The sequence below is a fragment of the Salmo salar genome, chromosome ssa20 (assembly GCF_905237065.1).
Source record: "Salmo salar chromosome ssa20, Ssal_v3.1, whole genome shotgun sequence".
Taxonomy (NCBI): domain Eukaryota; kingdom Metazoa; phylum Chordata; class Actinopteri; order Salmoniformes; family Salmonidae; genus Salmo; species Salmo salar.
Window position 1 is genome coordinate 29,588,553 of NC_059461.1, and position 27,926 is coordinate 29,616,478.

The following is a 27,926-nucleotide window of genomic DNA, read 5'->3' on the forward strand; positions in this document are numbered from 1 at the left end:
GATGAGTGCTCACAAAGCAGGGGTTAGGGGTCAGAGGGATATCTCACACAGCACATTTTAAGCAGGGAGTCAAGCTGCCTAATCAGAACATCAAAGCCTCTTCTGTGGTTGTAGAATGATTAGAAAACCAAGATCTATTGTTCAGCTAGGTCCTGTCCAGGGCGTTACATGTGGCTTGCTGACGCAGTAAGCCACACCTAACACCCTGGACCAAAGCTATTGTTCTCCCCTCTGCTGACAGAGCTAGCTGGAGTGAGGAGGTCTATGGTCTGATTGGACCACAGTGATGATTCATGCCATGTTAAAGGACTGCAGGGTTGTTGCTGGTTGACTGACAGTGAAACCAGTGTCAGTGATACAATAGGGACAGAAATGATTGGCACCCTTGATGAAGATGAGCAAAAATTACTATTAAATAATTAAAATACTGAGCTATATTGTATGATCAAAAAAAGGGGAAATTATATTATAATAATAATTAGGTGGGTGCTTATATTTGTCATATTTCACACATGTACAAGTGTAATAATAATATATATGTTTTTATCTAAAAAAGATAGGGGTCAAAAGCATTGACACCGGTTTTCAACACCTTACCTTGAGAGTATTAAGGCGTTGAGACTTTTTCTAAAATGTTTTATCTGATTGGAGACTACATGGGGAGGGATCTTAGGCCATTCCTCCATACATAATCTTTAGAGATCCTGCTTATCCTTCATCTGCTCTTATGGACTGCTCCCTTCAAATCAAACCACAGGTTATCAATGAGATTTAAATCCGGAGACTGAGATGGCCATTGCAAAATGTTGATTTTGTGTTCAATTAACCATTTTGTTAATCTCATAAAGCCTTTTAGAAAAAGGCTCAGTGCCATTATCCTCGCAAGGTGAGGTATTGAAAACAGGGGTATCCCAAGCATCGGCTAGAGTGGTGTAAAGCTCGCCGCCATTGGACTCAGTGGAAACGTTCTCTGGAGTGATGAATCACGCTTCACCATCTGGCAGTCCGACTGGTGAATCTAGGTTTGGCGGATGACAGGAGAACGCTACCTGCCCCAATGCATAGTGCCAACTGTAAAGTTTGGTGAAGGAGGAATAATGGTCTGGGGCTGTTTTTCCATAGTTCAGGCGAGTACCACTGAAGCGAAACGTTATAGCTACAGCATAAAATGACCCTCTAGACGATTCTGTGCTTCCAACTTGTGGCAACAGTTTGGGGAAGGCCCTTTCCTGTTTCAGCATGACAATGTCCCCGTGCACAAAGCGAGGTCCATGCAGAAATGGTTTGTCGAGATCGGTGTGGAAGAACTTAACTGGCCTGCACAGAGCCCTGCCCTCAACTCCAACAAACACATTTGGGATGAATTGGAATGCCGCCTGCTAGCCAGGCCTAATCGCCCAACATCAGTGCCCGACCTCACTAATGCTCGTGAATGAATGGCAGCAAGTCCCCGCAGCAATGTTCCAACATCTAGTGGAAAGCCTTCCCAAAAGAGTGGAGGCTGTTATAGCAGCAAAGGGGGGAACCAACTCAACTCCATATTAACGCCCATGATTTTGGAATGAGATGTTCGACGAACAAAATTGGCTCTAACCACAGTTTAAAGAGGTTGGTTGGCACACACCAAAGGGGGAATGATTTTTACACACACTCACAGAACGAAAACAACCCTGTCCGTTTTCTCCCCTCATACATACCTGCCTCTAAGATAAGTACTTGGAGGAAAAATGTCTCGTCAGTTCCATTAAAGATATATCATGTTATTTTTTACAATCATTTTAATAATTAGCTTTTACATGATACAAATAAATCCAAAAACGTAATTATCTATAGTCAGTCAGTTAATCTAGAGAGGAGTGAGATTATCAGAACATCACATTGCACTGGAATTATGGGTGGAGTACTTTTTATGGTAACACTTTACTTAAGAGTGACATGCAGCCTTCATATGCATGACGTAAAGAGTTGTAATGCCCTACATGTTTATATACCCTTTATAAAATGCTTTTCTAAGCCTTAATTTTAAGCAGCATCTAAGTAAAGTGTTACCTTTTTGGTAGTCAAGCACGTACTGATACGAACTGGTATACAACCTTCTGGAGACATGCACTAAACACACAGGAGAGGAATTATCATCCTGCATGATCTGTTGTTGTAAATGTATTATAGGACATGTCAAGTCTAAGGCAAAGTAAAAAGAAATGACCTGAAAATAACGTATATAAAGGTTATGATCCAGACATGATCAAACAGGATCTGATTCTTTAGTAAAACACATGTTAAATGCAGTCTACCCCTGCAACAGGAGGATCCAGCGGCTCAAACCCAGGTCCTTCAGTGTGGTTTTAGGAAAATGGAAAACCAGTCTTAACTATGGTTCTCCCATAGAGTTGGGTAGAGGGCTCACGTGGATAGTCTTCAATGTTGCTGCCCATGTGGTCACAGGATGAGAAATTTCAGAGATAAAAATGTACTAGAGAGCTCATCTCCAATGGGTTCTCCAGTCCTCTTCATGTCAGCTGGGACAGGTTTGGTTCTTCAAGGAGCAATTCTCTGTCACACCCTTGACACACACACACCCAGAGGCAGACGCCATCTGTCCGAGGAGGTGACTCAACGGTTTTGTGAGGCTCAGACACAAGGCATTCTGGGAGAGAGCAGTGGCTGCATGTCCTTTTTCATGTTGCTTTCATTACATTTTAGTAACTTATAAATAACGCTCTGTGTATGTATAAAGACTTTATAGCCCTCTCTGTGTGTTTATAAAGCCTTTAAAACTCTGTGGTTATTCAATATTTATATCTCTGTGTTTTTACTGACTTACTTGCCTTACTGCTTTCAGCTCCTAATAAAGCATAGTGCCTCATCGGTGCATCTCCATGGAATTCATGTGTTGTTATTAAGCCTTTATACCGGTCTCTGTGTTTATAAAGCCTTTGTTATTGCTGTGGCTGCTCAAAGGCCACACCCAGTTTGTCGTAGATCTCCTTTAGCAGCAGCAGAGCAGTGTCCTCAGACTCCCTATACACACAGGAGAGACAAAAGAGTGACTTACTTGTGTGTATGTACTGACATGAATAGTGCATTCGGAAAGTATTCAGACCCCTTCCCTTTTTACACATTTTGTTACGTTACAGCCTTATTCTAAAATGGATTAAATAAATAAAACATCTCATCAATCTGCACACAATACCCCATAATGACAATTATAATTTTTTCAAATGTATTAAAAAATATTTTATGTACATAAGTATTCAGACCCTTTGCTATGAGACTCGAAATTGAGCTCAGGTGCATCCTGTTTCGATTGATCATCCTTGAGATGTTTCTACAACTTGATTGGAAGACACCTGTGGTCAATTCAATTGTTTGGACATGATTTGGAAAGGTACACACCTGTCTAAATAAGGTCCCACTGTTGACAGTGCATGTCAGAGCAAAAACCAAGCCATGAGGTTGAAGGAATTGTCCGTAGAGCTCCGAGGCAGGATTGGGTCGAGGCACAGATCTGGGGAAGGGTACCAAACTATTTCTGCAGCATTGAAGGTCCCCAAGAACACAGTGGCCTCCATCATTCTTCCTAGAGCTGGCCTCCAGGCCAAACTGAGCAATCGGGGGAGAAGGGCCTTGGTCAGGGAGGTGACAACCCTCTCTGCAGCACTCCACCAATCAGGCCTTTATGGTAGAGTGGCCAGACGGAAGCCACTCCTCAGTAAAAGGCACATGACAGCCCGCTTGGAGTTTGCCAAAATGCACGTAAAGACTCAGACAATGAGAAACAAGATTATCTGGTGAAACCAAGACTGTACTATTTGGCCTGAATGCCAAGCATCACGTCTGGAGGAAACCTGGCACCATCCCTACGGTGGTGGTGGCAGCATCATGCTGTGCGGATATTTTTCAGCGGCAGGGACTAGGAGACTAGTCAGGATCGAGGGAAAGATGAACGGAGCATAGTACAGAGAGATCCTTGATGAAAACCTGCTCCAGAGTATTCAGGACCTCAGACTGGGGCGAAGGTTCATCTTCCAACAGGACAACGACCTTAAGTACACGCCCAATACAATGCAGGAGTGGCCCAGTCAGAGCCCAGACTTGAACCCGATCTAACATCTCTGGAGAGACCTGAAAACAGCTGTGCAGCGACACTCCCCACCCAACCTGACAGAGCTTGAGAGGATCTGCAGAGAAGAATGGGAGAAACTCCCCAAATACAGGTGTGCCAAGCTTGTAGCGTCATACCCAAGAAGACTCAAGGCTGTAATCGCTGCCAAAGGTGCTTCAACATAGTACTGAGTAAAGGGTCTGAATACTTATGTAAATGTAATATTTCAGTTTTATTTTTTTATAAATTAGCAAAAATGTCAATAATTTTTTTTTTGCTTTGTCAATATGAGGTATTGTGCATAGATTGTTAAGGAACAATATGTATACACATTTTAGAATAAGGCTATTACGTAACAAAATGTGGAACATGTCAAGGGGTCATTGGCGTCGGCTAATGGGGATCCTAATAAACACACACACAGGTACTGACCAGTAGCAGAGGTGGGACTGGATGGCAAACAGATATTCGTTGAAACTCTCAATGGGTGCCTCCTGCAGTACATAGTCTATCCTCCGCCCTCCATTCAGCATTCCCACCTTCACCTGACGCCCCTCCTCCTCCCCCGACCCTGGAGACTCTGCCTCTTCATGCACACCTGCAGGGTCAGAGATGGACCAATCACACGCAGGCAGACGGACTCCTATGTCCAGTCCAGAAACAACTCCTAGCCCTTCTTGCCATTTGCAGATATGAAAGGACTGGAAAATAAAATCCTAAATGATGCCGGCTCCACCTAGACTTCCAATAAATAGGATTAGTGAAGTTTGTGCCATTTTGCACACACAGATCTGCAGATGATGAAGCTACCTGGGAATGACAAGTGTTTCTGGGCCAGGTAAGTAACTCCTGTTTGAAGGGAAGATAACGAAGGGGAGGGGAGATTGCTAGAAATTGTGGAGAGAGAAAGGTAGCGAGTGGAGTGAGAGTTCAGTGGGCGAGGGGAGTTAGAGAGTTGAGTGTGCATAGGGAGTGAACGAGTAGAGTTTGTGAGAGGAGTAAGTGAGTGGGGTTAGAGAAAAATAAAGCTGAGCTTCAGGAAACAGCAGCCACTTGGAAAAGTCAGGCAGTCTATCAAGGCTCTGGGAGGGGCCAGGTGCATGGCGGAGGGGCCAGGTGCATGGCGGAGGGGCCAGGTGCATGGGGGAGGGGCCAAGTGCATGGGGGAAGAGGCTCAGAGATAACAGGGCAACAGCTGAGATATGCTAAGAAGAGAGTGTTTAAAAGGCTTGATACGCTGAGAGAAGAGGGAGGATAATAACACACTACTGAAAAGCGTGAGCTGTGAGACACTGCATCAACAGAACACATCCAAGGTAAGATGAATACTTTCCTGAACACAGTTAATGCTATTGATTTAACCACACTATGTCTACAGTTTCATTATCTACAGTTTTAAAATCAGTCCATAGATGTCACTGAAATACTCTTGTAACTAGTCTATCAGAAAATACTGCTTTAGCTAGTAGTAGCCTTAAACTAAATGCTTCGAGGCCCATATCAGGCTTCAATTTCCAGGTAGCTAGGGAACTCTATGCCTAGAGGACAATTTCAACTCTAAATATTAGGCTATTTTATCCAGTTCAAGACAAAAATATGAGGCCAAATATCAGGCCATTGTTGCTACAAAAAGTTATATTACCATGTCTGTGAGTGCACACAGGCTGCTATGTCTCTCTCTCTGACAGAGGGGGGCGCTGTAAGGAGTATTCTCTGTGTACAGAGTTCTGGGCTGCAGCTGACAGTCAGACCACCCATACAGTAGATCATTCTAGCCTCCTGGCTATCTCCTGGCTTCTTACCTTGGAAGTAATGTAAGTGAAGGGCTTTGGGCCACTCCAGAATTTTTGTCCACAAATCAGCCTTACTCTTTTCCCTCACAGCAGCGCAGGCTGCCGCAGGGGCTAGGGTCAGGGGTTAGGGGTCAGGGTAAAGGAAAGAACACCAGAACAGCAGAGAGGAGAGGAGAGGGAACATGCAGGAGGAGACAAGGTTAGACATGTCAGCAAGAACACTCTCACACGCTTCAAACATGCTGGGGACTGGAAGTTAAAGGTTATGTTAAAAGCCTTAAAACTTGTGGTATTAGCCTACGCAGAGCAGTAGTGCACTGACACTGTGTGTGTGCATATGTGTTACTCTCTGTCTCCTGCAGGGATCTCTCTGCTGTAGTTTCTCCATCCTCCACCGGGGGCAGTGCAGCGACAGGCATTCGGACCAGAGACTGCCAGGCAGTACGAAACGAGCCGAGAACGTTATTCTTCAGATCAGTACTCATCCGCGTCAGACTCTCTTTCAACTCTAGAGAACACACACACTCCAAATGTTATTATATTTCATGTCATAAGGCTTTTCAACACCACAACACTTTGCAGACACAAAGATGAATTCTTTAACAGACGTATTGATAGAAAAATAGGTTGATATCCGTACCCAGGTGCATCCTCTTGCGGCCCTTGTGATGTGGGATCAGCATGGGCTCTAGGTCTGACTCAGACACAATCATGGGCTCGATCCGATAGGCCACAGGGTCAAACTTTAGAGGGAGAGAGAGAACAAGCCATGTCCCAATAAATTGTATGTGTGCACGTGTGTGGGTGTTATATTATACAAATCTCAGGCAGGCAGGGATGGTGTGTATGTGTGTGCTTACAGGGTGGTATATGTTATAGAAGTTCTTGCAGGTGGGAAAGGTGTAGTTTGGGTCGATGCGTTTGAGTCCACGGACGGTCAGGAACATTCCGATGGGAGAACCGAACGCAAAGAAGGTCTGAGGATGGAATGCCAGCTGGGGGTAGTTAATGGACACCTGGAGAGAAACAGGGAGGGAGGGAGAGTGAGCGAGAGAGAGAGAGAGAGAGAGAGAGAGAGAGAGAGAGAGATAAATCACGTGTATATTCAGCCCAGAGAAAACCAAGACAATAGGCTTGAATAGCCCAATAGAAATCGATCCCATGCAAAATGTCAACATTAAGTGATAATACATGGGTCAATACAATGAAAAATAATGACCCAGTAACATTCACATACATACATTCAACATGGGTGCAAAATGTTCATGCATCACAACAAGCCAGCAAACATTGACGGCAACACAAGGTCTGGGAACCCTCACAGCAGCTAGCAGGAAACCATGGAGATGAGGACTCACACAGGTATGAACAGTGGATGTGTTCATGTACATACAGTATGTATCCTGGTAACAGTGAGAGTCCTATATGGAAGGAAGGGTGAAGGTGGAATGAGAGATTTGTCTGATTCATATGAGGACAGTAGAATAGATCTTTGAGAGGGTACTGACAGACTAGATGACCTGTCACATTGGTGTTGAGGTTAGGGGGGAGGTTAAGGATACATTCTAATGCTTTCTATGAGGATAGGAGCATAAGAGGAATTGGAAGAGGAAAGAGAAGAGAACTGGTGTTGGGAACCACAACCAACAGCATGTCCTGTATAGAGAGACAGTGTGACAGACCTGTCCCTTGGCTATGCCCCCGTTGGTCTGTCCAGGCAGGCAGAGGGAGACAAGCAGGAGGGCTAGTTAGACCTCACAGTCACTTTTACTACTACTTCTACTACTACTACTGCTGCTACAGCTAATACTACAACTACTACGACTGCTGCTGTACTACGACTACTACTAATACTTCTACTGCTGCAACTATTACTACTGCTGCTACTGCTGATGCTGCTGCTACAACTACTACTGCAACTACTACTGCTACAGCTGCTGCTACAACTACTACTGCTGCTGCTACTACAACTACTACTGCTGATACCACTACAACTACTACTACTGCTGCTGCTACAACTACTGCTGCTGCTACAACTAATGCTGCTACAACTATTACAACTAATGCTGCTACAACTACTACTACTGCTGCTGCTACAACTACTGCTGCTGCTACAACTAATGCTGCTGCTACAACTAATGCTGCTACAACTACTGCTGCTGCTACAACTACTACAACTACCGCTGCTCCTGCTACAACTACTACAACTACTGCTGCTGCTGCTACAACTACTGCTGCTACAACTGCTGCTGCTACAACTACTGCTGCTACAACTGCAACTACTGCTGCTACAACTACTACTGCTGCTGCTACAACTACTACTGCTGCTGCTACAACTACTGCTGCTGCTGCTACAACTGCTGCTACAACTACTGCTGCTGCTACAACTACTGCTGCAACAACTACTGCTGCTGCTACAACTACTACTACTGCTGCTACTACTGCTGCTACAACTACTGCTGCTGCTGCTACAACTACCGCTGCTGCTGCTACAACTACCGCTGCTACAACTACTGCTGCTGCTGCTACAACTACTGCTGCTGCTACAACAACTACTGCTGCTGCTACAACTACTGCTGCTGCTACAACTACTACTGCTGCTGCTACAACTACTGCTACAACTACTGCTGCTACAACAACTACTGCTGCTACAACAACTACTGCTGCTGCTACAACTACTACTGCTGCTGCTACAACAACTACTGCTGCTACAACAACTACTGCTGCTGCTGCTACAACAACTACTGCTGCTACAACAACTACTGCTGCTACAACAACTACTGCTGCTACAACAACTACTGCTGCTGCTACAACTACTGCTGCTACAACTACTGCTGCTACAACTAGTGCTGCTGCTACAACAACTACTGCTGCTACAACAACTAATGCTGCTGCTACAACTAATGCTGCTGCTACAACTACTGCTACAACTGCTGCTGCTACAACAACTACTGCTGCTACAACAACTACTGCTGCTGCTGCTACAACAACTACTGCTGCTACAACAACTACTGCTGCTGCTACAACTACTGCTGCTGCTACAACTACTGCTGCTGCTACAACTACTGCTGCTGCTACAACTACTGCTGCTGCTACAACTACTGCTGCTGCTACAACTGCTGCTACAACAACTACTGCTGCTACAACTGCTGCTACTACAACTGCTGCTACAACAACTACTGCTGCTACAACAACTACTGCTGCTACAACAACTACTGCTGCTACAACAACTACTGCTGCTACAACAACTACTGCTGTTACAACAACTACTGCTGCTACAACAACTACTGCTGCTACAACAACTACTGCTGCTGCTACAACTACTGCTGCTGCTACAACTACTGCTGCTACAACTACTACTACTACTGCTGCTGCTACAACTACAACTGCTGCTACTACAACTACTGCTGCTACAACTACTGCTGCAACTACTGCTGCTGCTACAACTACTACTGCTGCTGCTACAACTGCTGCTGCTACAACTACTGCTGCTACAACTACTACTGCTGCTGCTACAACTACTACTGCTGCTGCTACAACTACTGCTGCTGCTGCTACAACTACTGCTGCTGCTGCTACTGCTGCTACAACTACTGCTGCTACAACAACTACTGCTGCTACAACTACTGCTGCTGCTACAACTACTGCTGCTGCTACAACTACTGCTGCTACTGCTACAACTACTGCTGCTACTGCAACAACTACTGCTGCTACTGCTAAAACTACTGCTGCTACTGCTACAACTACTGCTGCAACTGCTGCTGCTAATACATGCTACTGCTGCTGTTACTATTGCTGCTACTGCTACTACAGTCCACTGCTACTACTGCTGCTGCTGCAACTGCTACTGCATTCTACTGCTGCTGCTACAACTGCTGCTACAACTACTGCTGCTACAACAACTACTGCTGCTACAACTACTGCTGCTGCTGCTACAACTACTGCTGCTGCTGCTACAACTACTGCTGCTGTTACTGCTACAACTACTGCTGCTACTGCTACAACTACTGCTGCTACAACTACTGCTGCTACAACTACTGCTGCTACAACTACTACTGCTTACTACTGCTGCAACTGCTGCTGCTAATACAGTCTACTGCTGTTGTTACTATTGCTGCTACTGCTACTACAGTCCACTGCTACTCTTGCTGCTGCTGCAACTGCTGCTGCTACTACAGTCTACTGCTGCTGCTGCTACTGCTGCTGCGGCAACTGCTGCTACTACAGTCTATTGCTGCTGCTACTACTGCTGCTGCTACTACAGTCTACTGCTGCAACTGCTGCTGCTACCACAGTCTACTGCTGCTACTACTGCTGTTACTACTGCTGCTACAACTGCTGCTACTGCTGCTACAACTACTGCTGCTACTGCTGCTACAACTACTGCTGCTGCTGCTACAACTACTGCTGCTGCTACAACTACTGCTGCTACAACTACTGCTGCTACAACTACCACTGCTGCTACTACTGCTGCTACAACTACCGCTGCTACAACTACCACTGCTGCTACAACTGCTGCTACAACTACTGCTGCTGCTACAAATACTGCTGCTACAACTACCACTGCTGCTACAACTGCTGCTACAACTACTGCTGCTGCTACAACTGCTGCTACAACTACTGCTGCTGCTACAACTGCTGCTACAACTGCTGCTGCTGCTACAACTACCACTGCTGCTACAACTGCTGCTACAACTACTGCTGCTGCTACAACTGCTGCTACAACTACTGCTGCTACAACAACTACTGCTGCTACAACTACTGCTGCTGCTGCTACAACTACTGCTGCTGTTACTGCTACAACTACTGCTGCTACTGCTACAACTACTGCTGCTACAACTACTGCTGCTACAACTACTACTGCTTACTACTGCTGCAACTGCTGCTGCTAATACAGTCTACTGCTGTTGTTACTATTGCTGCTACTGCTACTACAGTCCACTGCTACTACTGCTGCTGCTGCTACTACAGTCTACTGCTGCTGCTGCTACTGCTGCTGCGGCAACTGCTGCTACTACAGTCTATTGCTGCTGCTACTACTGCTGCTGCTACTACAGTCTACTGCTGCAACTGCTGCTGCTACCACAGTCTACTGCTGCTACTACTGCTGTTACTACAACTACTGCTGCTACTGCTGCTACAACTACTGCTGCTACTGCTGCTACAACTACTGCTGCTGCTGCTACAACTACTGCTGCTGCTACAACTGCTGCTACAACTACTGCTGCTACAACTACCACTGCTGCTACAACTGCTGCTACAACTACTGCTGCTACAACTACCACTGCTACAACTACCACTGCTGCTACAACTGCTGCTACAACTACTGCTGCTGCTACAAATACTGCTGCTACAACTACCACTGCTGCTACAACTGCTGCTACAACTACTGCTGCTGCTACAACTGCTGCTACAACTGCTGCTACAACTGCTGCTGCTGCTACAACTGCTACAACTACTGCTGCTGCTACAACTACCACTGCTGCTACAACTGCTGCTACAACTACTGCTGCTGCTACAACTGCCGCTACAACTACTGCTGCCGCTACAACTACTGCTGCCGCTACAACTACTGCTGCTGCTACAACTACTGCTGCTGCTACAACTACTGCTGCTGCTACAACTACCACTGCTGCTACAACTACCACTGCTGCTACAACTGCTGCTACAACTACTGCTGCTGCTACAACTGCTGCTACAACTACTGCTGCTGCTACAACTACTGCTGCTGCTGCTGCTGCTACTACAACTACTACTGCTTACTACTACTGCAACTGCTGCTGCTAATACAGTCTACTGCTGCTGTTACTATTGCTGCTACTGCTACTACAGTCCACTGCTACTACTGCTGCTGCTGCAACTGCTGCTGTTACTACAGTCACTGCTGCTGCTACTACTGCTGCTACAACTACTGCTGCCTCTACAACTACTGCTGCTGCTACTACTGCTGCTACAACTACTACTGCCTCTACAACTACTGCTGCTGCTACAACTACTGCTACAACTACTGCTACTACTGCTACTACTGCTACAACTGCTGCAACTACAACTACTGCTGCTGCTACAACTACTGCTGCTGCTACAACTACCACTGCTGCTACAACTGCTGCTACAACTACTGCTGCTGCTACAACTACTGCTGCTGCTACAACTACTGCTGCTGCTACAACTACTGCTGCTGCTGCTACAACTACTGCTGCTGCTACAACTACTGCTGCTACAACTACTGCTGCTACAACTACTGCTGCTGCTGCAACTACTGCTGCTGCTGCTACAACTACTGCTGCTACAACTACTGCTGCTACAACTACTGCTGCTGCTGCTACAACTACTACAACTGCTGCTGCTAATACAGTCTACTGCTGCTGTTGCTACTGCGGCAACTGCTGCTGCTACCACAGTCTACTGCTGCTGCTGCTACTACTGCTGCTACTACAGTCTACTGCTGCTGCTACTGCTGCTGCTGCTACTGCTGCTGCTACTACTGCTGCTGCTACTACTGCTGCTACTGCTGCTACTACTGCTGCTACTGCTGCAACTGCTACTATTACAACTACTGCGGCAACTACTACTACGGCGGCGACTACTACTACTACTACGGCGGCGACTGCTGCTACGACTACTACTAGTGGTGTTACGACTATTACTACTACTAGTACTACTGCGACGACTGCTGCTGATCCGACGATGACGACTGCTGCTGCGACGACGACTGCTGCTGCGACGACGACTGCTGCTGCGACGACGACTGCTGCTGCGACGACGACTGCTGCTGCTGCGACGACGACTGCTGCTGCGACGACGACTGCTGCTATGACGACTGCTGCTGCGATGACGACTGCTGCTGCGATGACGACTGCTGCTGCGATGACGACTGCTGCTGCGATGACGACTGCTGCTGCGATGACGACTGCTGCTGCGATGACGACTACTACTACTGCTGCTATGAGTACTACTATGACTACTACTAATGCTGCTACTACTACTACTACTGCTGCTATGACTACTGCTATGACTACTACTATGACTACTACTAATGCTGCTACTACTACTACTACAGCTCACACCAATCAGACAGGGCAGCAGAGGTGATGATACCTTGAGAGCAGTGTTCAAGAGTAGAAAGTTAGTTGTCACCGAGTTAGTTGTCTCCGAGTTACCACTGATTTAGTTACCACTGAGTAAGTTACTGCCAAATTATGACTGTGTTAGTTACCAATTAAGTCACCACAGAGTTAGTCACCACAGAGTTAGTTACCACAAAGTACCACACGCACGCAACCCCAGGTAGCGTGTGTCTTTGTGTGTGTGTGTTACCTGTCCAATGCCCACGTCGAAGTATTCGTAGTCAACGGCGCTGGTTATGGACTGGGCTCTGAGAAACTGCTGTTGGCGTGCTGACGCCCCTGGAGACTGGTTGCCAAAGCTAACCGTGGGAGAGGGGGAATCTTCGGAGGGGTCTGGAGGTGCCTGCAGCCCGGGGGCCAAAAGCACCGTTCCCTGCCGACCCTCCTACACACACAAATATGTGACAGAAAGAACAATAAATGAGAATGATAAATATCTGACGTTTGCAGCTGAGACTCCACTGCACGAAAGCGCACACACACACATACAGTACTTTGTGATCTTATGAACCCTGACCTGTGGGAAGTGTCTCTTCCGTATGAAGCTGAGGATCTTCTTCCTCGGTCCCAGAGGGATTCCGAGCTCTGTCAGGTCAGTTTCGTCACACATAGCCTGAGGGAAGACTGGGAGATTAGCGCACGCAGACAGAAAGACAAGCAGGCAGGCACGCACGCACACAGTCTCACCAGTGAGTCAAGGTCTAGGTCCACGCTCTGTAGTGTACCCAGGTGCTCCTGGAGGCCCATTCTGCATAGAACCTGCTCCAACGCATCACAGGTCAGAGGGCAGGGGTCACGGTTACGACCCTACAGGCCAGACGATGGATGTTATCATGTTATAGAACATAAATATAATGGGATAGTCATTACATTCATACACTGTGATGTCTATAGCATTAACAAAGTGGCATCTAGACCTTAATCTGCACTGTACAGCAGGATGTCTATCACTAAGAGGCCTACAGTTCCCCCTAATATAGAGAAGACATGAGCTATGTAGTACATTTACCGCAACAGAACCGCACTGCTGTGAGATTATAAAAGATCTCTGGTACCTGAAGCTTAGCTTGAGGTGTGTGTCAGTCAGGTATGTAATAATACTGAGTCTCTGTCATGGTAAAGACCTGGTTACCTCATCTCTGTCTGCCTCTCCTGATCCTGTCTTCTGATTGGTCAGCAGATCAAACAGGATCAGCGAGCCTGTAGGGGAATCCGAGGTCATTCAATAAAAGGTCAAGATAGGCCAATCCTGTTTAAGATGTAGGATTCCTACAGGTGGTGTTTCTAGACATTTGCATCATTTTAATGAACTGTAATTAATGGTTGTAAAATCATATTTTGAGGAGGACGGTTGACAAACTGTATCTATAAAGCCACACAAATGAAACCCTTGCCAACAACGCATGTGGGTGTGTGTGTTTGGTCGCACCAATTTTTTTTTTTTTTACAAAAATGTATATAATTGATAATGACCTTGCAGAATGTGACTGCATTCCATATAGAACCAGGCTAATGACTAGCCATCTTTAAAATTAGTAGGCCCTTGTGTTCTTACAGCAAAGAAAAGAGACTTCAAATAATGTGCAAAATGTATTTACTGCAGATTTCTAAGTGCCATGTGTTATTTTCTGCTAAATCCTTTGGAGGGCAGAATTTGAAGAAAAAAAAGAAAGCGGGGAGAAAGACTGATTTCCCAAAATGTTGGAGGGGTTTCGCTCTCAAAATAACAATGTTTTACAGAAAAACAACAAAATTGGATGTTCCAAGTCCACAACAATGCTTAAAACCACATCAAGGGACAATTTGAGCTCTGTGAAAAATCTGAGGAATGTATATCTTTTTTGTGTAGACAACCTTTATTTCAGATGTGCACCAGCCAGACAGTTGGCTTGCGGTGTTTCTGCAGCACACATGCGATGGGAGTTTTCAAAACAAATGGCCACTTGATTTATGCAAATAATCATGATTCTGCCAAGTAGGCATAGGCTACTTTGTAGTTACCCTTTAATTGCCTTTCTATCTACCCGAAAAAAGGTTAGGCTATCATTACGGCTACACAAAGTGGTAGACATTTACAGTATATAGGCCCTACAGGCACCACACACAGCAGGGCTCGACATTCAGGTAAATCTGCCAGTGGCACACCAGGCCAGTGCCAACTGAAAGCTACTGGCCGAATGAAAAAATCTATACTGGCCAGGGTCAGTATGATGCGTGCATCATTTTAATAGCAGGGGATTTTATCTTTCATTTGCGTGGTGAACAAGTAGCCTATACAGGGTTCATAAATACATTGGCAGGTCAAATTCAAGGACTTTTTCAAGCACTTAATTATCATTTTCAAGGACCTACATTTGATATTTAACTGTTTTCACACATTTTGTTACGTTACTGCTTTATTGCAAAATTGATTGAATACATTTTTCTCCACATCAATCTACACACACAATACCCCATAATGACTAAATGAAAACAGGTTTTTAGAAATACCTTATTTACATAAGTATTCAGACTCTTTGCTATGAGTTTCAGAATTTAGCTCAGGTGCATCCTGTTTCCATTGATCTTCCTTGAGATGTTTCAACAACTTGATTGGAGTCCACCTGTGGTCAATTTAATTGATTGGACATGATTTGGAAAGGCACACACCTGTCTATATAAGGTCCCACAGTTGACAGTGCATGTCAGAGCAAAAACCAAGCCATGAGGTTGAAGGAATTGTTCGTAGAGCTCCGAGACAGAATTGTCAATGCACAGATCTGGAGAAGGGTACCAAAACATTTCTGCAGCATTGAAGGTCCCTAAAAACACATTGGCCCCCATCATTCTTAAATGGAAGAAGTTTAAAACCACCAAAACTCTTCCTAGAGCTGACTGCTCGGCCAAACTGAGCAAATCGGGGGGGGGGGGAGATGGGCCTCGGTCAGGGAGGTGACCAAGAACCCGATGATCACCCTGACAGAGCTCCAGAGTTCCTCTTTGGATATGGGAGAACCTTCCAAAAGGACAACCATCTCTGCAGCACTCCACCAATCAGACCTTTATGGTAGAGTGGCCAGACGTAAGCCACTCCTCTGTAAAATGCACGACAGCCTGCTTGAGGTTTTCAACCAAGACTGAACCTTTTAAATACCTGGCTTGCATACCCATTCTTGCCTTAGCATGTATTGGTAGATGCTATATCACATTTTGCTGACATGGGCAACCAAATTGCACCTTCTGTATTTTATTATTCTAACTTTCAATAGTAAGTTGAGACCACGACTGAGTTCCTAAATATATTTAAAAAAAAGAACCTAATAATAATAAAAAAGTATACTATTATATTGGACAATTTAGCCACTACAATATATACAGGGCCAGTCAAAAGTGTGGACACACTCATTAAAGGGTTTTTCTTTATTTTTACTATTTTCTACATTGTAGAATAATAGTGAAGACATAAACTACGAAATAACACATATGGAATCATGTGGTAACCAGAAAAGTGTTAAACAAATCAAAATATATTTTATATTTGAGATTCTTCAAAGTAGCCACCCTTTTCCTTGATGACAGCTTTGCACACTCTTGGCATTCTCTCAACCAGCTTTACCTGGAACGCTTTTCCAACAGTTTTGAAGGAGTTCCCACATATAATGAGCACTTGTTGGCTGCTTTTCCTTCACTTTGCGGTCCAACTCAGCCCAAACCATCTCAATTGAGTTGAGGTCGGGTGATTGTGGAGCCCAGGTCATCTGATGCAGCACTCAATCACTCTCCTTCTTGGTCACATAGCCCTTACACAGCCTGGAGGTGTGTTCGGTCATTGTCCTGTTGAAAAACAAATTTATAGTCCCACTAATCCCAAACCAGATATGATGGCGTATCGCTGCTGAATGCTGTGGTAGCCATGCTGGTTAAGTGTGCCTTGAATTCTAAATAAATCACTGACAGTGTCACCAGCAAAGCACCCCCACACCATCACACCTCCTCCTCCATGCTTCACGGTGGGAACCACACATCTGAAGATCATCCGTTCACCTACTCTGCATCTCACAAAGACATTGCGGTTGGAACAAAAAATCTCGAAATTGGACTCATCAGACCAAAGGACAGATTTCCACCGGTCTAATGTCCATTGCTTGTGTTTCTTGGCCCAAGCAAGTCTCTTCTTCTTATTGGTGTCCTTTAGTAGTGGTTTCTTTGCAGAAATTCAACCATGAAGGCCTGATTCACGCAGTCTCCTCTTAACAGTTGATGTTGAGCTGTCTGTTACTTGAACTCTGTGAAGCATTTATTTGGGCTGCAATTTCTGAGGCTGGTAATTCTACTGAACTTATCCTCTGCACCCAACTTTCCTTTCCTGTGGCGGTCCTCACGAGAGCCAGTTTCATCATAGCGCTTGATGGTTTTTGTGACCAGCACTTGAAGAAACTTTCAAAAGTTGTTGAAATGTTCAGAAACAGGATGCACCTGAGCTCAATTTCGAGTCTCATATCAAAGGGTCTGAATACTTATTATAATAAGGCTGTAACGTAACAAAATGTGGAAAATGGGAAGGCGTCTGAATATTTTCCGAATGCACTTTGTGTGTGTGTGTGTATATACTTATTTATTTGATAAAAAATATATATATTGGTACGCAGGCCTACAAAAGAGGGGCCAAGGGCCGCATGCAGCCTGTGGGCCGCCAAATGCCCATCCCTGATCTATAGGCTGTGTGTGTGCATGTGATAAATACAATAGACTAGGTTAAAAATAGCAATATTACAATAGTTTTTACACTTGCCCAAGCAGCCCCTTAGAGGGATGATCTACTGGCCCGGAGGGTTTCTAAAACCTCCCCTGTACATCGAGTCCTGACTGACACACACACACACACACACACACACACACACACACAGTTGCTGCCTCTTCAGAAAGTTGGTTTATTTTTGGTCAATTGCACATTACTGTTTAAATAAATCATGATGTTAAAACAAATTATAATGTGACCAGGTTAAACAATTTCACTGGCACCCTTGCAAAAAAAAAACATTGTGTGTTGCAAGTCAAATGGTCGCAAATGCTGTTTTGATCGCAGTATCGAACCCTAGTGTGTGTGCATGGCTGTGTGCGTGTGTCTTACCCAGGCTGTGTCCAACCACAGACACTGCTCCAGTGAACTCTGGGTGTCTGTGTTTGAACAGTGAGTGGAGCTTGTTAACCTCGGAGGCCACAGTGTCCACTATGGTCTGGCAGTAGGTAGGACTGTTGTAGAAGAACAGGTCGAGCAGAGTGTCATTGGTGAAATGTCTCAGACGACTGATACTGGGGAGAGTGATCCTCTGAATGTCCCTGAGAGATAGGGGAAAGAGAGAAGGGAAGGAGAGGGAAGAGAGAAAAAGAAGGGGGGAGAGGGGAGAGAGAAAGGGAGGTTGGGGAGAGAGCAGGGTGAGGGGGAAAGAGAGAAGGGGATGAGAGGGAATGGGATGAGAGAGGAGAGAGAGAAGGGGATGAGAGGGGACAGAGAGAAGGGGATGAGAGGGGACAGAGAGAAGGGGATGAGAGGGGACAGAGGGAATGGGATGAGAGGAGAGAGAGGGAATGGGATGAGAGGAGAGAGAGAGAAGGGGATGAGAGGAGAGAGAGAAGGGGATGACAGGAGAGAGAGAGAAGGGGATGAGAGGGGACAGAGAGAAGGGGATGAGAGGGGAGAGAGAGAGAAGGGGATGAGAGGGGACAGAGAGAAGGGGATGAGAGGGGAGAGAGGGAATGGGATGAGAGAGGAGATGGGATGAGAGAGGAGAGAGAGAGAGAGAAGGGGATGAGAGGGGATAGAGGAATCAGGGGAAGAGAGGGAATGGGATGAGAGGAGAGAGAGAGAGAGGGAATGGGATGAGAGGAGAGAGAGAGAGAAGGGGATGAGAGGGGACAGAGAGAAGGGGATGAAAGAGGAGAGAGAGAGAAGGGGATGAGAGGTGAGAGAAGGGGATGAGAGGTGAGAGAGAGAGAAGGGGATGAGAGGTGAGAGGTGAGAGAGAGAGAAGGGGATGAGAGGTGAGAGAGAGAAGGGGATGAGAGGGGACAGAGAGAAGGGGATGAGAGGTGAGAGAGAGAAGGGGATGAGAGGGGAGAGAGAAGGGGATGAGAGGGGACAGAGAGAAGGGGATGAGAGGGGACAGAGAGAAGGGGATGAGAGGGGACAGAGAGAAGGGGATGAGAGGGGACAGAGAGAAGGGGATGAGAGGGGACCGAGAGAAGGGGATGAGAGGTGAGAGAGGGAATGGGATGAGAGGGGACAGAGAGAAGGGGATGAGAGGGGAGGATAGGGGAGAGAGATGGGTAGAGAGGGGCGAGAGATGGTAGAGAGGGGGGGTGAGAGGAGGAGAGAGAGGAGGGGGTGAGATGAGATAAGGAGAGTGGAGAGAGGAGGGTGGTAGGCAGAGATAGAGAAAGAGATTAGTAAAAAATGCAGTACTAGATACTGGTTGACTAGACTGAGGATGCTTATCTCTGTGTGTGTGTGTGTGTGTGTGTGTGTGTGTGTGTGTGTGTGTGTGTGTGTGTGTGTGTGTGTGTGTGTGTGTGTGTGTGTGTGTGTGCATGTTCTTACTCGTCTACTCCAGTGGCGTCTCCGTGTAGTGCGCTGTGCCAGTTGACAGGTAGGAACTCCACTCTGCCCACCCTGCCCTCCTCCTGGCCTCTCCTGTAATGGCTCCCCAGTAGGGATAGGGACGCACTCCTGAAGTCATTCACTATACACAGAGAGAGACCGTTAACACAGACACACACACACAGAGAGACCGTTAACACAGACACACACACACAGAGAGACCGTTAATACAGACACACACACAGAGAGACACCGTTAATACAGACACACACAGAGAGAGACCGTTAACACAGACACACACAGAGAGAGACCGTTAATACAGACACACACACAGAGAGACCGTTAACACAGACACACACACACAGAGAGAGACCGTTAATACAGACACACACACAGAGAGAGACCGTTAATACAGACACACACACAGAAAGAGACCGTTAATACAGACACACACACAGAGAGACACCGTTAACACAGACACACACAGAGAGAGACCGTTAATACAGACACACACACAGAGAGAGACCGTTAATACAGACACACACAGAGAGAGACCGTTAATACAGACACACACAGAGAGAGACCGTTAACACAGACACACACACAGAGAGACCGTTAACACAGACACACACACAGAGAGAGACCGTTAACACAGACACACACACAGAGAGAGACCGTTAACACAGACACACACACACAGAGAGAGCACGTTAATACAGACACACAGAGAGAGAGACCGTTAACACTAGAGGTCGACCAATTATGATTTTTCAACGCCGATACCGATACCGATTATTGGAGGACCGAAAGAAGCCGATACCGATTAAACAGCAGATTTTTTCTACTTATTTATTTGTAATAATGACAATTACAACAATACTGAATGAACACTTATTTTAGCTTAATATAATACTTATTTTAGCTTAATATAATACATCAATAAAATCAATTTAGCCTCAAATAAATAATGAAACATGTTCAATTTGGTTTAAATAATGCAAAAACAAAGTGTTGGAGAACAAAGTAAAAGTGCATTATGTGCCATGTAAGAAAGCTAACGTTTAAGTTCCTTGCTCAGAACATGAGAACATATGAAAGCTGGTGGTTCCTTTTAACATGAGTCTTCAATATTCCCAGGTAAGAAGTTTTAGGTTGTAGTTATTATAGGAATTACAGGACTATTTCTCTCTATACGATTTGTATTTCATATACCTTTGATTATTGGATGTTCTTATAGGCACTTTAGTCTTGCCAGTGTAACAGTATAGCTTCCGTCCCTCTCCTCGCTCCTACCTGGGCTCGAACCAGGAACACATCGACAACAGCCACCCTCGAAGCAGCGTTACCCACGTAGAGGAAGGGAAACAACTACTCCAAGTCTCAGAGCGAGTGACGTTTGAAACGCTATTAGCGCGCACCCGGCTAACTAGCTAGCCATTTCACATCGGTTACACCAGCCTAATCTCAGGAGTAGATAGGCTTGAAGTCATAAACAGCGCAATGCATTGCGAAGAGCTGCTGGCAAAACGCACGAAAGTGCTATTTTGAATGAATGCTTACGAGCCTGCTGCTGCCTACCATCGCTCAGTCAGACTGCTCTATCAAATCATAGACTTAATTATAACATAATAACACACAGAAACACAAGCCTTAGGTCATTAATATGGTCAAATCCGGAAACTATCACGTTTATTCTTTCAGTGAAATACGGAACCGTTCCGTATTTTATCTAACGGGTGGCATCTATAAGTCTAAATATTCCTGTTACATTGCACAACCTTCAATGTTATGTCATAATTACGTAAAAGTCTGGCAAATTAGTTCGCAACGAGCCAGGCGGCCCAAACTGTTGCATATACCCTGACTGCGTGCAATGGACGGAAGAGAAGTGACAATTTCACCTGGTTAATATTGCCTGCTAACCTGGATTTCTTTTAGCTAAATATGCAGGTTTAAAAATATATACTTCTGTGTATTGATTTTAAGAAAGGCATTGATGTTTATGGTTGGGTACATTCATGCAACGATTGTGCTTTTTTCGCAAATGCGCTTTTGTTAAATCATCCCCCGTTTGGCGAAGACGACTGTCTTTGTTAGGAAGAAATAGTCTTCACAGTTCGCAACAAGTCAGGCGGCCCAAACTGCTGCATATACCCTGACTCTGTTGCAGAGGTGACACATTTTCCCTAGTTAAAATAAATTAATGTTAGCAGGCAATATTAACTAAAGATGCAGGTTTAAAAAGATATACTTGTGTATTGATTTTAAGAAAGACATTGATGTTTATGGTTAGGTACAAGTTGGAGCAACGACAGACCTTTTTCGCGAATGCGCACCGCATTGATTATATGCAACGCAGGACAGGCTAGATAAACTAGTAATATCATCATCCATGTGTAGTTAACTAGTGATTATGATTGATTGATTTTATAAGATAAGTTTAATGCTAGCTAGCAACTTACCTTGGCTACTTACTGCATTCGCGTAACAGGCAGGCTCCTCGTGGAGTGCAATGTAAAGCAGGTGGTTAGAGCGTTGGACTAGTTAACCTTAAGTTTGCATCCCCAAGCTGACAAGGTAAAAATCTGTCGTTCTGCCCCTGAACAAGGCAGTTAACCCACCGTTCCTAGACCGTCATTGAAAATAAGAATGTGTTCTTAACTGACTTGCCTAGTTAAAAAATATTTATATAAAAATATATATATATGTATATATATATAAAAAATGACCAAAAAAAAAATTCTAAATGTTTAAAAATTCGGCAAATCGGTGGCCAAAAATACCGATTACCGATTGTTATGAAAACTTGAAATCGGCCATTCCGATTAATCGGTCGACCTCTAGTTAACACAGACACACACACAGAGAGAAGCCGTTAACACAGACACACACAGAGAGAGAGAGACTGTTAAAACACACACAGAGAGACAGTTCACACACACACACACACACACACACACACACACACACACATACAAGCAAATGCATTGACACACACACACACTCACCACACTGTATGATAGATCTGAAGCGGATGTCACAGGCGGGGCCGATGCCGTGAACCATGAATACCAGGTGATCTATTGTCTCTGGTTCACCTGGATAACACACACAGACAGGCCTTCAGTAGAGCAAGACGCATGTCTCTCACACACACGGAGATTAGAAACTCGCACACACATACCTTAAAAGGTGTTTAGTAATGTAGGACAGATATACTGAAAGTAATCCATTATACTAAACGGTTTTGAGACTGACCAGAGGTCAAACAGTAAATATATCTCACACACACACACACACACACACACACACACCGTCAGGTATCTCTGCTGTGATGTTGTCGACACCCCTCTTGACAGTACGTGGGCGAGTCTGCTCCGAGGGAGAGGAGACCCACTCGTCCTGCAACGCGATTGGCTGGTACTGCATGATCAGCTGACCATGGAAGGGGGGTTAGAGGTGGAGAGAAAAAGAGAGAGAGTAAATACAGATGGAAAAGATACTAAAAACATGACACGCCATAACTAATGCATCCAAACTTAGCATAGCATGGGTTAGTCCCAATGGTGTAGTAAAGACATGAGGAGCGGTCAGCGTTCTTACTTTAGGGTTGTGCAGGATGACTGTCTCTCCTGAAGGAAAATCCAGCTTCCTCTTCCACTCATCTAGAGTCACTGCTATCATATAGGCCTCCTGACAGACAGACAGACAGACAGACAGACAGACAGACAGACAGACAGACAGACAGACAGACAGACAGACAGACAGACAGACAGACAGACAGACAGACAGACAGACAGACAGACAGGGGGGGAGGGTGGATTACAAGCCAGAATTAAGTGTTTTTTTTTTTAGTAGTACAACTTAGTAATGCTGTAATATTGTAGTTATGTACTATTGTTGTTGTAATGGTGTATTAGTGTTGTAATGTTGATTATGTTGTAGTAATGTTGTACCGATGGTGTAATAATGGGGGTACTGATGTTGACATGATGCTGTAATAACATTGTAGTGATGTTACAGCACTGCCAGGGTAACGTTAGAGTGTCATACCTCCAGGTTGGTGCTGAACTCCTCAGGGTAGGGCATGTATCTGGTATCTTTATCTCCTTTATAGAACCAGGTACAGCGTCGCACCTCTGACGGGCCCTGCTCCCAGTACACCGCATACCTCTGCCGCTCCCGAACACGCACGTCATACCTCTCCCCTTCTACTGCCACCACCACCTCTCCTCCTAAACACACAAATATATATTATTTTCACTCACGCACGCACTCACTCATCACTCACTCACTCACTCACTCACTCACTCACTCACTCACTCACTCACTCACTCACTCACTCACCGGTAGACAAGGCCTGTTCCAGTCTCTCCGAGTCCTCTCTGCTGAAAGGGAGCCACACATCCTTGGAGTCGGCACGGCGACAGTAGAACCAATGGGGTTGCACGGGCTGGTACAGGGGCGGGGCTGGCTCCATGTCAACCAACTCGAAGGAGGAAGTGGAGGAAGGGGAGGTCTCCTCCACCACCACGCCAGACACCTGCAGGGGTGAAATCATCATCATACTGATACCTGGGGTGTAATGGTGCTTTCAAGACAACTCAGAAACTCGGAACCTCCAAGTGAAAATGTGCATACCTTTCCGAATTGCCTTGAACGCGGCATAATTAACTGACTAGAATTCTGTATTTACACATGCACATACAGTAAGAATCAACACTGGATAAACAAATAGTATAAATAACCATCTGTGTGTGTATAAACATAAATAACACTAAGCTCTGTAAACCCCTGCAGCTACAGTAGCACCCACCTGATCATTTAGTCCTCATTCACCTTCACTGAGAAAGTCTACTTTAAGACCCCTATAACCAGGAGGTCTCTGTAGAGATCCATCATTTCTATTCTAGGGAGGTAGTATCGTCACAACCCCTGACGTAGTTCGACCTACCTTCCCCTCCACACAGCACAGTCTCTCCACAATCACACCATTCTACAGTTACAGCCAGGAGCTTCAATAATTAAACAGCAGCCAAGCAGGGCGTCGGTTGTCCCTTTTTCCTGTAGCTCCCACTGATCACTGATCCTCAGTAGACGAGCAGAGACGAGACCAGGACAGAGCACAGTGTAACGGACCTCTCCCGGGCTAAACAAAGCCCTGCTTTATTCTCTCTACCGCAGCAAGCATCTCCTCTCTCCTTTGCCTTTCCTCTCCACTCTTCCCCTCTATTTTCCTATTTTCTCCTCTACTCACAGCTAACATGGGTCCTAGCTCAGCACCAGTGTGTGAAAGAACTGCACAAAGGCTGGATCTCTCTGTACCTCTGGAAGGGAGATTGACATCCTCACATCACGTGCTGTGCTAGAATTCTGTACGCAAAAGGAGATTCTGCAACAGTACTTTCCACCGCCAAACCTTTAAACTCTGGGTTGCGAAATAAAATCTGATTTGTGCTGGTTAAATCTTCCGTTGCCTGGGCAATAATTTTATTATTGTGACACCAATGCAGATTTTACACAACTTCACCAAGACATTGTTCTTCTAAATCAGATTCCGTGATGTGGCTTCAGGAATGAACCAGGAATGTTTATGGAAGGCTCTTCCTGTTAGCTGCCCAAACAGGAAGTCTCCTTCGCCTCGCAACTGAGTTTTTAACCAAACTAATAAATGACCTGTACCCGCTCACACAAATTGGCTTTTGCCAATCATGACAATGCTTCTGAATAGACCTACACTATAAAAGTGTCAACTGTATGACTACCCCTCCCTTCCTAATCTCTGTTGTGTGTTGGCAGTTGGCACAGGCCCTAAGGTGCAGGACATACCATTCTTATTTTAACATTAGCTCTGTGGGGCAGGAGAATGTAACAGTTGACTTTGAGCAAGGGGACCAGAGCACACACACACACACACACACACACACACTAGAGCAGGGGGACTAGTGGAGGGGGCATAGTTGTAAGAGGCTGGGGAGGAGCCTAGTAGTGACTGACATTAGTCAAGTGTTTACTGACAGGACAAGCTGCCTTATAGGGCCTCTGCTATAGAAGTGTTATGGGAGGAATAAATACCACCAGTACACGCTCTATTCCCATTGCCTATAGTGTGATAACATTACTGTTCACTCATGACATTTGGGGATTTTTTTTGCCTTTCAGAATCTGTTTTACATCAGCCAGGTCTGGAAAGCTCCTGGCAAAGTCTCAAGCCTGTATTTGTGGTTATAGACTATCAGGGGATTTCTACTGGGTTATTGGAGAGTGACAGGGAAGCCTGTTAACAACGGACATTGGACCCTCTCCACACACATACACACACGTAATTGATCATGACTTCACACTCCCAGTGCAGTTGAGACACACCAGGGCTGGGCTAAATTCATACTTTTGGAATTGACTCCCCAAATTACTTTGAATTGAATTGGCCAGACCCCACAGGATGTAGAATTTGAGCGTTTCATTGAACTTGACAGGTCACACTTACAGATACCAAAGAAACAATGGAAACAATGTTCATATACTCTTAACCATAGTGCTTAGAATAGCCAATTATATTTCCACCAACCATTTCATTTGTTTGGCTTCTTTTTGAAGGCCTCAGGGTCAACTTGAGGGTTAAACTAATGCATTCTGGGAAATGTAGTACTTTCCCCCATATTGAACAAAATGTAAGTGATTAATTAAATATAAGTACAGAATATTCACATACAGGTTTTGTTTTCCTTGATCATTCATTTCAAATGTTTGTCCTGAAAATCAACTGCTTCAACAAATATTTAATATGCAGTATATAACAACATGTTTGATGTTTTATTTACAAGATGTATATTTGTATAGACTACACTTAACATAGAATAGAAGAGGAATTTGAATTTCATTGAATTTAACTGAATTCAATTCTATTTCCTTGAATTCCAATTAAATTCTATTTCCTTCTAATTCAAATTGCAATTCTATATTCTGTTTACTACATCAATTAAAAGATAATTAAAATTCAATAATTAAATTGGAATTCATGAAGCATTCTCAATTCAAACCTGAATTGAGCCCAACCCTGACACATACTTTACTGATCATGCCGTCACAGAACAGTACACAGTTGCACAGTACAGTTACACAGTACACAGAACAGTTACACAAACAAACTCACCTGCGCCACAGGCGTGTTCCCATCCAGAAGTGTGTGCGCAGGTGTGATCCTGTCCAGAGGTGTATGTGCAGGTCTGTCTGACAGGTCCTGAACAGTGATGGTGGGGGCAGGCTGTGAGTGCCCCCCCTCTGGCCCCAGGCCCTCTGACATCACCCTTACCCCTCAGCCCTACAGAGAGAGAGAGTTGGGCACTGAGGCACCTGTCCCAGACGTATTGTCTATGTGATGCTCTGTGGCAGGCTAGGAGCCAGATCAGTGGTACTGTAGCTAACTGAGGACCTGAAAGAGAAATAATAACAACAAAACCACCATGTTAGCTCATCTGTGAGCAGTTATTTTTTTATATATTTTTTTACCTTTATTTCTTTAGCACTAGCTAGAGATACACAAGAAAGTAACGGAACCCATAGATCCGCAATAGTCCAAATGATGACGGAATAGTGCTGGCTCTTTATTTACTAGTTCTTTATTATTATGGCAGCGCGTTAACGTTATAGGTTTCTCTTGTAGGACGGAAAGAAGAGCTGTCAGGAGTACAGATCAAATTATTGTCTTGACCTAGAGGCTCATGACGGTGATAGCGAGCTAGCTAACTAGCTAGCTAACGTTAATTAATAAAGACCATCTGGCATACGACAGTCAGCCACCCATCTGGGATAGCTTTCTTAGCCTGGCTGCATGTTAAGTTATTATCGCTGGAATAGATATTCTTGGTTATTAGCTAACTAGTACCTACAAGAACACTACACTCCTTGTTAGCTAGCTATAACGGATTCGCCTCAGTCAATGCAGCGCCAGTAGTAGCTAGCTAGCCAGGACGGAGAAGGTAGTCAGAAAACAACATTAACTGACCTGCTGCTGCTGGACTAGGTGGTCGGGCAGTCGGTCGGGGCACTCATATAGCTCTTCTACTGTTATTACATTACAGACGTAGCAACCTATCACTCAACTAAGTACGGTTGCCAAATCAATAAAACTATGTAGAAACAGTCAAAACAATCAAAAGCTAGCTAGTTAGATAGCTATCACATTACCTAATGTGTGCTGTCATCTCTCGGTTGTGTAGTTGTACAGAGCCTGTCCTGTCACTACTGGCGATGGTTTTTATTTTTAAATTTTTATTGACAACAACTCAATACAGGAAGTACATGTGGGAACGCAAGTATATATA

At 45.0% G+C, this 27,926-nt stretch overlaps 1 protein-coding gene across 7 annotated transcripts; it reads right to left on the reverse strand.

Annotated features, from left to right (window-relative positions):
- Positions 1-1,760: 1,760 nt before the first annotated feature.
- LOC106580292 (phospholipase DDHD2) lies at positions 1,761-27,926 on the reverse strand. 7 transcript variants are annotated; one of them, XM_014161136.2, is made up of 20 exons: positions 27,790-27,926; positions 26,756-27,034; positions 23,950-24,145; positions 23,656-23,837; positions 23,206-23,295; positions 22,917-23,037; positions 22,611-22,700; positions 19,603-19,744; positions 18,136-18,344; positions 14,158-14,225; positions 13,713-13,832; positions 13,543-13,638; positions 13,216-13,410; positions 7,581-7,607; positions 6,759-6,914; positions 6,539-6,641; positions 6,245-6,406; positions 5,908-6,009; positions 4,538-4,703; positions 1,761-3,021 (listed from the first exon to the last, which is right to left on the reverse strand). In XM_014161136.2, exons 2-20 carry the CDS (start codon positions 26,903-26,905, stop codon positions 2,940-2,942), a joined length of 2,457 nt encoding a protein of 818 aa, XP_014016611.1. In that variant the 5' UTR covers positions 26,906-27,034; positions 27,790-27,926; the 3' UTR covers positions 1,761-2,939. The 7 variants fall into 7 exon arrangements, with proteins under 7 accessions (XP_014016611.1, XP_014016610.1, XP_014016613.1 ...); XM_014161135.2 differs by having other exon boundaries at positions 27,608-27,870; XM_014161138.2 differs by lacking the exon at positions 7,581-7,607 and having other exon boundaries at positions 27,608-27,870.

Coding starts and splice junctions, on each gene's coding strand:
- LOC106580292 (XM_014161136.2), bottom strand. CDS start 26,905: ATGTCAGAGGGCCTGGGGCCAGAGGGGGGGCACTCACAGCCTGCCCCC. Junction 23,838..23,949: donor GGAACAGGCCTTGTCTACCG/GTGAGTGAGTGA, acceptor TTGTGTGTTTAG/GAGGAGAGGTGGTGGTGGCA. Junction 18,345..19,602: donor GACGCCACTGGAGTAGACGA/GTAAGAACATGC, acceptor CCTATCTCTCAG/GGACATTCAGAGGATCACTC.